At 50.9% G+C, this 9,566-nt stretch overlaps 1 protein-coding gene across 1 annotated transcript; it reads left to right on the top strand.

The window, feature by feature from the left end:
- Window positions 1–427: 427 nt before the first annotated feature.
- LOC308225900 (leukotriene C4 synthase-like) lies at window positions 428–3,613 on the top strand (the record flags this gene model as incomplete). The annotated part of the gene is made up of 5 exons (XM_080627120.1): window positions 428–847; window positions 1,637–1,736; window positions 2,734–2,804; window positions 3,040–3,121; window positions 3,487–3,613. Exons 1-5 carry the CDS (start codon window positions 790–792, stop codon window positions 3,611–3,613), a joined length of 438 nt encoding a protein of 145 aa, XP_080483246.1. The 5' UTR covers window positions 428–789.
- Between the last annotated feature and the right edge of the window lie 5,953 nt (window positions 3,614–9,566).

Raw genomic sequence — 9,566 nt, 5'->3', positions numbered from 1 at the left:
TTAATTTGTCTGAGGATTGATAAGAAGCCTTAAATGCCCGGCTCCCAGCCTTGCCAGTAGAAGGGATGACTCTAACACCCCCTCTTGGTGTTTGACATTTTTGGACCCATCCCCAAGAAAGTATCACCAGGCATAACAGATCTATACCTTGTATACTTTATGACATCCTGTCGTACCATTGCAGAGGGGTTTTCACTTGGGCTTTATTCAATGCTGTCTCAGAATCTGAGTTGTCTTCAGTGTCTAATGTGTGCTTCCTAGATCTGTGCACACAGTGATGTGTGCTCTGAGAAGCTGCCTGTCCTGGTGCTGAAGCGGTACAGAACAGCTCAAGTGGGGCTGCAGTTTCTCATGCAGCATCAGCAGGACAGATGTGCCTTGGCCTTTGTTAGAGGCAGTTTTAAACCAGATGCCTCAGGGGGGTGGATTGCTGGGCTGTTGAGATCCATCCCCCCATTCAACTCTCAGTTCCCCTCCCTTATCTCTCGCATTTTCCCTCTCTGTTGGCTCTCCCACTTCCTTTTAACTCATTTCTTGAAAAGGGAGGATGGGAACGGAAATAACTCCACTAGGCTAGTCTCTGCCCATTTACATTTCCTCGAGGCATATGCTAATGGATAAGTCACACTCCTCCTGGGTTTAAGCACCATGTACAAACCTTTCCTGTTCCATTACAGCAAACCTGTGCTGCCAGCTACTACTGCCGACTGCTGCATCAGCAAGGATTAAACTTGCTTAGAGGCAATTCTGATCAAGAAATCAGATTTTCTAGGGTCTGGAAGAGTCAATATGTTGGATCAGATTCATCTGCTGGCTGCTGTGACAGTCCTGGGAGTCCTGGAGCAAGGTAGGGACCATTGGACACCTAAATACTTCTCGAGTCAGTCTACTGTACCTCCACTGATTTCCTTTCACTCACATGTATAAGTTCTGCTGTTGCACTGGCACGTCCCTGGTTTTCAGACAGTGGAGCAATATCTTGTGTGGGTTTTGAAAAGTTATACAAAAAAACAAATGCCTGTGAAGCCCTTGCTCTGAACTGACCTTGGTAGATCTTCTCCTCTGCAAACATGCAGAATTTCTCTCTTTGAAAAATGGGTGAACAGTAGTTCCTGTGGTTTTTCAACATTCAGAGAGCACTGCAGTGGGGGAAGGCAGAAGAACAGGCAGTGGTGGGTCACACAGAACATCCCTCAGCCGTGGTTCCACACTGCATGACAATTTAGTTCAGTGTCTGGGTGGTTTATCTGTGGCATCAGTCCCGTCCTTCCTCAGCTATCAGGACTCAGAAGGAGAAAACATTAAAGACTAAAAAAACCTTAAAATTGGCAGTAACGAAGTATGTCTGAACTGTGTAACATTTTCTATAGGTAATAGATGATCTGTTAATTACACAAGAGAGAAAGCAGATGGTGGTGGTATATGACTGCATACTTCTTGCTTCCTTGTTGTACCGGGCCATTCCTTTTCCTTGTCTGAAACATATCTGGGATTTTTATCCAGCTTTCTCTCCTATGCAGGGGTGCAGGGTTAGGAGGAGACCATGGATCTTTTGCCCCTACCTCTGGTAGTCTCCCTGCCCCACCATGCCCAACCAGAGGACTGACCACTGCTACTTTTCTCTCTTTTGCTGCAGCCTACTTCTTCCTCCAGGTGATCTATGCTAGGAGGGCGTTTGGCATTTCTCCTCCAAAGATCTCAGGCCCACCTGAATTTGAGAGGATCTTTCGAGCACAGTAAGAAACTCCTCTTACAAGATGCTTGCCAGATCCCACATCTAATGACACTGCCCTTCCCCTGCTTCGCTGTTCATTTCTCAGGACTGTAATTCACAAGTTACCTCTCCTGGGGTTAAGTTAATGGGCTTAAGAGTATCAGGACTCTCCTGATGTGAGTGCTAAACACACCAGCCACTGCTGATAGAAATCACACAGGAATCTGCTGCAGAGTGAAAGGCTGCTAAAGACAGAGTTGTTGGTGCCTGAGACTTAGGCTGGTTATAGCCAAGCAGCGTCAAAGCCTCAGGAAGCTTCAGCCCTGCCCTGAACCTTGCTCACTGGCAATGACAAGCTCCCAGAGAGATCTCAGCTGGGGCTGGGGCTGGGATAGACATGATCCAGCATCTCTGCTGTGACTTCTGTGCTAGGGCTGCAGTGGGAAGGGAAGCAGAGAGAGAGGAAGCTTCCACTTCTGCTGTAGCTGAGCACTGAAAAAAAAACCAACCAGGCGACAGGAGCAGGATGCCCTCAGCCATCCCCTTCTCTGCTCCTTTGCCAGCCTGGACTCAACCTCATCCAGCATCTCCTGTCCATACTACTTTGTCTTTGGGGGAACGGGGCATGGCCTACAGCAAACTGCTCTCTCCTGCATAAAGCCCAAGCTGCTCTGGCCTTATCTGCTTAAGATGCACTTCACCCTCAACATGTCTGCAGCCTGCTGGAGTGTACCTTCCTTGTAGCTTTGGGGCTGCAGCACTTGGGAAGGGGTGGTTCATAGAGCCCTTCTGTGCACAAACTGACCTGGGCATCTTTGACTTAATTTCTTGTGCCCTGGAGAAGCAGTTTCTTCCACTGTTTAATTCTTGTGAATAAAGGTGGAATGGGAGCTGTGCAGAAAGATGGCAACATCAGCTCAAAAAAGCAAGAGCCTCCAGCATCTGGAAAGTGCTGGGGGAAGCAAAACCTGAAGATCTTCCTCCTTTCCCTTGTTTATGACCTTCCTCTTTCCTACCAGGGTGAACTCCTCTGAGTATTTTCCCATTTTCCTGGCACTTCTGTGGCAGGCTGGACTCTTCTTCCATCAAGGTGAGAATAGCCCATTACCTGGTTTGTCACTGGATCTGTTCCCCTGAGCACGGCCCCAGTCCTCAGGTCCTGCTCACCTTACAAACAATAAATCTGGTAGTAATTCTGTCCTTGATGGGGTGGTGGAGCCAGAGGAAACAAAGCCTCTAGTCCTTCACTTTGGGCTACCTGCTTGGCTCAAAGCAGCTCTAAAAAGCCTTTGGAGATGGTCACTGTGAATTCTCTCAAACTGCAGGTCTGGCTGCAGCCTTGGGTCTGGTTTATCTCTATGCCCGCTACCGCTACTTTGTGGGATACAAGGCATCATCCTCAGAAAGGTGAGCACCTCTGGCAGCCTGGAGTACATGGTAACCACTGGGGTTTGCATTTGGGAACATAATGTGCTTCAGAGAAGCTCCAGACTCCTCCTGGCTGCTCTGGTGTCCCTGCATGACTCAGTCTTGCCAAGCTCTCCCTGGGGCATAACATGGGCACAGGTACAGGGCTGGGGCCAGAGACACAGACACGGGGCAAGGCCGGAGCTGCCCTGAGCCTTTGCTAGTATGCGTGTGCTCTTTTGGGGTGGGAGCAGGGCATAGGACCCCATGCAGGAGGCATGGGACAGCCAGAGGCTGCCTTTCCACCCCATTCCAGAGTGAGAGCAGTGATGTTTGGCTTTAACAGGCTCCCTCTCTCCTACCAGGCTTGCCCCGATATATTTTGTCACCGGAGTTCTTTGGATTCTTGTTGCAGCATCAGCCCTGGGCATCCTGCATTTCTTCCTCTCTCACTATATGGGGCTGAACATCCTCCACCTTCTGAAAGCGTGACTCACTGCTCTGTTCCTCATCAGTGTCCTCACCTTCAAGTCCTGCTCTCTCCTGCCCACAGTTACAGACTGCCTGCAACCAACAGTCCCCAGTGACAAATCCACCCTCACCTGAGTTTTTAACACCTCCCTCCTTGCTGCCAAGCACTGACATGAATTGCTGAGCTCTTCAGGAGGTATTTTTCCCCTGTGGCACTCTAGGTGTCAAGTGCTCCATATCTGGCAGCTCCATTATGCCTGATGTGGAAACAACAGTGCTCCAAAACAGGGGGAACTGTAGGAAAACCGGACACATAAAAACAAACTCATCTCAGCCTGAGCTTCCCAGTGAGTTACCCTATGGAACTGCCATGTGTTCCCCTTCCTCCAGAGGCTCTGCCTCCAGCCCAGGCACCAAATGTGGGTTAATTCCAGTTTACCAAGTCCCACACCTAAGAAAGGCATTTGTTTGAAACCAGATGTGGGTTGAGGCATAACAAAAGAGGTGAGGGATAAACAGGAGCAGCCACCAACATGTGCAAAATCTGTTAGTGCCCTTATAATGATTATTAGCCACTGCCCATAGGCGATACTGTAAATCAGAGTGCACAAACTCCTAACCACTACTGCATGTGCCACTTTGAATACTGCTGAGCAACAACATGCACAAATAAAAAGGCACTGAGCTTGCTGCGCTGGGTGTCTCTTGGTGGGTCTGCCGTTACCAGAGGAGAAAAACATGAATGTTTGAATGGAAGGTGGCTGCCTCAGTTTCCCTGCTGTGCAGTGCAACACAGCCTGCAACCTGACATCCTGCAGGAGGAGAGTTCTGAGCAGACAGAAGCTGATTTTCAGAGGATCTGAGGTCTGAGACTGGTGTCTTTGCTGCTCAGCACTAAACAGTGGTCCCCACAGGGTGTTTTTGCAAGTGCTCAGGTCCCCCTCTGGGCTTCCTGAGGCAGGAAGGGATGGATTTTCATGGAGCCCTGCATTCACAACACTGATGCTTTTGGCCATCAGTCTACTCATGTCAGCAGCACAGCTCAGAAAACACCAGCAGTTCTCTGTGCCATCGTCATGGAGGGGCCCACACCAAACCCAGAGGGCAAAAATAACTGCATTAACTTGCTGCCAGTCTAACTCCTTTTCAAAGCCTGCTGTCCTCCCTTCCCAGCAGTGGGCATACCTAGACTGTAAGAACAAAAGGCATGTTTCTCTTGGAAGAAGTGATTAATTTTTTACATTGTTTCATTTCCTTTCCTGCATTTTAAATTGCCTTAGCCAGCAAAGCCCCCAGTCCATCTCCCTTTCAGGCTCTCCTGCCTTGGAGCTGTGCTGCTGCATTGAAGTTGGCAAAAACTGCAGGGAAAGGCTTAAATCCATACAAAAATAACTGCAAAACGGTTGCCTCTGCAAAGTTTTCAGTGTAGCAGGCCCCATCCTCACAGGATCCCTCGGGTGTCACCACAAGATAAACAAGGACAGAATAACTTTTTTTCTAGCATCTTTGATAATACACTTAGGAAAAGGCTCAACATTGTTTAACCCCAGCTGTGCTTTAGCAAGGCCAGGAAGGGACAGACATGCCACCTGCCCCCAGTGAGATTTTTCTTAGCCTTTACATTAACACATCCCACCATCTCCTGAAGTCAATTCTCGGTCCTCACCTTTTTACCAGCATAACCAGTCGCCTCCCAGAGGGTCAATACAGGAGAACCAGCCCCAGCTGATGGTGCAGATCCTGACTCCGTTTCAAACCTCTGATGTCTCGGGTTAGTCCAAGCGGGTGCTGAAGGGTTCTGCAGACACAATCTCCATCTTCTACTCTGCAACCTGTAGTGTCAGCCTGGAGTCTCTTCCCACCTTGCCCAGCTTCTGTGTGTGACAGGGCTGCAGAATGACTCAGAGGAGAGAAGTTAATGATTCAGCAGGAGGCTGTAGCAAGCTGGCTTCTCCCCTTGGATGCACAGAGGACCATTAAAAATCCTGTGGCAGCACAGCCAAGCTCTGGCCTTGACTGTCACTGGTTCTGCTGCAGAAAAACAGCCCAGCACACCATCCCCGTCAGACAATTGTCAGAGGGGTCATTTCAGGTGCCTCTAGCAGAAGGAAAGCTTCTCTTCTCCACCCAGGGACGCTGTCATTACTCTGCTACTTCATAACTGTAATCCAAGGAAATCACCTTGCCCAGGGCCAAGGCTCAGCAACGCAGGCAGGATTTACCCAGTTCAAAATGCCACCACACAGCACATTGCCCCAGCACTGTATGAACCCTCTTTGCCCACTTACACTTCGTGCAGTGCCGCTGAGGGGCCAGGATTGGTCTGGCAGGGGGTGTGCGGGAGGGACATGGGGCCTGCCCCTGCCACCACAGCAGGAGGTGGCTCCGGAGTCACCACCGAGCTGGTGTGAAGGCCCAAAGGCTGTTCCCTCAGTGCCTGGGGCTGCCCCATGGAGCCACCTCAGCTCCCCCATCCAGGGACTGTGCCCTGGGTGAATGTTCTGTGGTGAGACCCCACCTGGAGTGCTACATTCGGCTCTGGAGTCCTCAGGACAGGAAAGACATGGACCTGTTAGAGAGGGTGCAGAAGAGGGCCTATAAAATGCTGCAAGGGCTGGAGCACTTTTCCTATGAGGAATGGCTGAGAGCTGGGGTTGCTCAGCCTGGAGAAGACTCAGGGGAGACCTTACTGTGGCCTTTCAGTACTTAAAAGGGACCTATAAGAAAGATGGGAAAAGACCTTTTAGCAGGGTCTGTTGCAACAGGACGAGAGGTGATGGCTTTAAACTAAAACAAAAGGAGATTCAGGCTGGACTTTATAATTTTTTATAATAAGGGTGGTAAAATATTGGCACAGATTGCCCAGAGAGGTGGTAGATGCCCCGTCCCTGGAGACTTCCAAGCCCAGGCTGGATGTGGTACTGAGCAAACCGATCTAGTTGAAGATGCCCTGCTCATTGCAGAGGGTTGGACTGGATGAGCTTCGAAGGTCACTTCCAACCCAAACCATTCTATGATTGTATGATTTTACCCTGCTCCAGTGAGCTAAACCGGCTGAGGGGGAGCCGGCTGTGGCGCGAACCGGCTGTGGCGGGAACCGGCCGAGAGGGCCAAACTGCGATGGCGGCGGGGCTCAGGCCTGGCTGCTGCGCCAGCAACTTGAAGCGGCAGAGAAACCGGGTCCTCTGCTCCATGCTTCCCCAGGCGCTTCCGCGGCCCCGGCAGGAAGCGCTGCCCGCCCCGCCCCGGGCTGCGGCCGCCGCCGCTCGGGAGAGGGCGCTGGTGCGACGCGGCGGCAGGGCAGGGGGTGTTTGTGGTGGCCGGAGGCCCGCTCCGGGCCCTTCGCCGCTGCCGCCGCTGGCTGCACCTCGAGAGGCGGCCGGGGCGCCCCTGAGTGCACCCCAAGCCAGGCCCTGCGCAGCGCTCACACAGGGCACGGCCGTGGCAGCACTCGGGTACAAATCTGCTCCACGTTCTATCTGTGGTCCATCGCGTCAAGGTTGTTGGGGTGGGGGAGCCTTGGAGCCTCCCAGAAATCTCCTGGAGACGGCTAACAACAGACATTAAGAGCCCCCATGCAAGAGCTTTATGGATTCCCGGGCGCCTTCCTCTCCTTACAGCTGCCAGATCAGCGTCAGGAAAAGGGAGGAAAAGGTTCGGTGTCTGATACTTGGAAGCAAATCCACTGTGATACTGCAGCAGGCTCCCAGGCAGAGCAGCCAGCCAGGCGGGAGGCCAGCGGAGCACAGGGGAAACCTGCAGAACCAGCGAGAACGTTTTTATCAGGAGAAACGCAGATGTTGAACTTGTAAACAAGCTCCAGCCCTATGGGGCTTGTTCCCACACGGCAGAGTGAGTGACGATGCAAATGCAGAGCTCTGTTTTCCCTGACGGAGCAGCTGCCATCCACCGGCACACATGTGTTCCCCTTTCTGTCTTCGCAGGAACTTAGCTGGGTTCCTTTTTGTGCCGCAGCACTGAAATTTGTGTCTTATTTTTATCTTGAACACTTCAAGGGTGCCTACATGTACTTTCCTACCCATCGTGATGGCCTCTGCAGGTACACACAGAGACAGGGCTGGTGCACAGAAAACAGTGGGATTACATGTGGACCGCAGCACTGTGCCTTGGGACTGGGGGAAGACCACACCTGAGCCCAAGGAAGAGCACCCTGGTCCCTCCAGGGCACGGCTTGGTGGGATGGATGGAGCACATCCTTGAATTTCCCTGAGAAGCAGCACCACTTTCCTTGCGGATGTGTCTGGGAGGGAAGCTCGTGTGGGGCTGGGAGAGGAGAGTGCAGCTGGTGGCCCTGGCTTTGTGGACTGGCATGTCACCCAGGTTTCCATAGCACCAGCATCCATAACACAGGGCTAAGGGGAAAGAAAGAAGTCGGTCAGACAGGGCTAACAATACCCAGACGTGTCTATCTACAGCTCAGCCTGATCCAGGAAAGGGAGTGAAACTGAGGAGAAAGGGAGAGGGAAGGGAGGCAAAAAAAAAGAAAACACAAAGTGTCCATAGTTCAGCAATATATTTCTTTGCCTCAGAAAAATAAGGACCTTTTAAAGCCACCTTTGTGTATCAGTACTGAGAGACTAGCACCCACCTCCTGCCCATCTGACAACAGGCTACAAGGGAATTCAGATGCTAATTTGAAGCCAGACTTCTCAATGGGTCTTTATTTCTGCAGCAGCTCGAGGATCAGAGCTCTGGGGAACTCACTGCTGGCGCTGTGAGGATGCTAAAGAGCAGTCCTGTGGGACACTTTCCTTTCCCCTCACCATTCCTCATCCTGATTTTGTTACCCCTTGTCTTAATTTTACTTGTTTACATTCAGATGACTTCGAGGGCAAGGAAAAAGAAAGGTAGGCTGGAGCTGCGTAACAGAAATAACCATGCTAGTGACCCATTTTATATGCTGAGTCTGCAGAGGCCTTGCTGTCAACATCACAGCATTTTAGTGCTTGTCTGCTTGCAATATGGTCATTTTGAACTATATATCCATCAATGCTGATGCTGAGAAGGGCATTATGGGCAGGAAGATACAAAACCTTCTTGATCTGAGTATACATGTGGACACTCAGATCTGTTGGGTGTGCAACAGAGCAGAAACAGAGATAGGAGTGCTTTGTTGAGGGGAATTGAGGGTGTAGGTGCAAGAGCACAGGCCCCACTGAAGAGACTGCAGTGGGCTGAGGTGAAGAGTGTGACTGTGGCTGACCTGTGTCATACCTGCAGTTTGAGAGCACTTTTGTTTGGCTTGAATGCCACAGTGTTGCAGCAGAGATGAAGCCATGGATGGGCTGCAGGGTGCTTCAGACAAGCCTGTGAGCGCAGGCCTCTTGCCCTTTACATTAGCCCAGGCCACAGCCCTATGCAGTAAAAGTCATTCTTAGGATAAGATAGTGGGGTAAAATCCAAACAAAACCAAAGCTATCTGCCACTTTGTATGTGGGGTCAGGACAGGGAGGCCAGGAAAATTCACAATTTGGCTTATCTTCATCAGTTTTATACCTCCCAGCAATTATCTCTTGTGAGAGAGCACTAAGAATTTACCTTTTTCCTGGTAAGAGCAGAGCCACAGTGTATAATACAAGGTGGACAGGGCTTAACGTGCTCTTTCATGAAGGCACTCCCCCCAATGGAAAAATTGCATATTTTCTGTGGTAGCTTAGGAAAGAGCTTGCCCAGCTCCAGCCCTCACTGATACTGTGCCTGACTGTGCTCAGGGATTTCGAGAGTCTAAGAGCTAAAGGTAAAATAGGTAGGAAGAGCAAAAGTAGGGTCAGCAGTTGAGGACTCAGAGCACTCAAAGAGGATCTGTGCCTAAGCATATACATCAGCTTTGACATTGTACGACTTGACAAGAGAAAGCTGGGTGACCCCAAACAGCTACGACAATGGTACCTGCGAGGAATGGAAGTCAGGGATCATCATGTCAGCAAGGACAAAAACAGTGAGCTGCTGTGGT

Source organism: Psittacula echo (assembly GCF_963264785.1).
Source record: "Psittacula echo genome assembly, chromosome: 11".
Taxonomy (NCBI): Eukaryota; Metazoa; Chordata; class Aves; order Psittaciformes; family Psittacidae; genus Psittacula; species Psittacula echo.
Note: the sequence above shows the minus strand (reverse complement) of the source record. Positions and strands in the feature narration are given on the sequence as shown.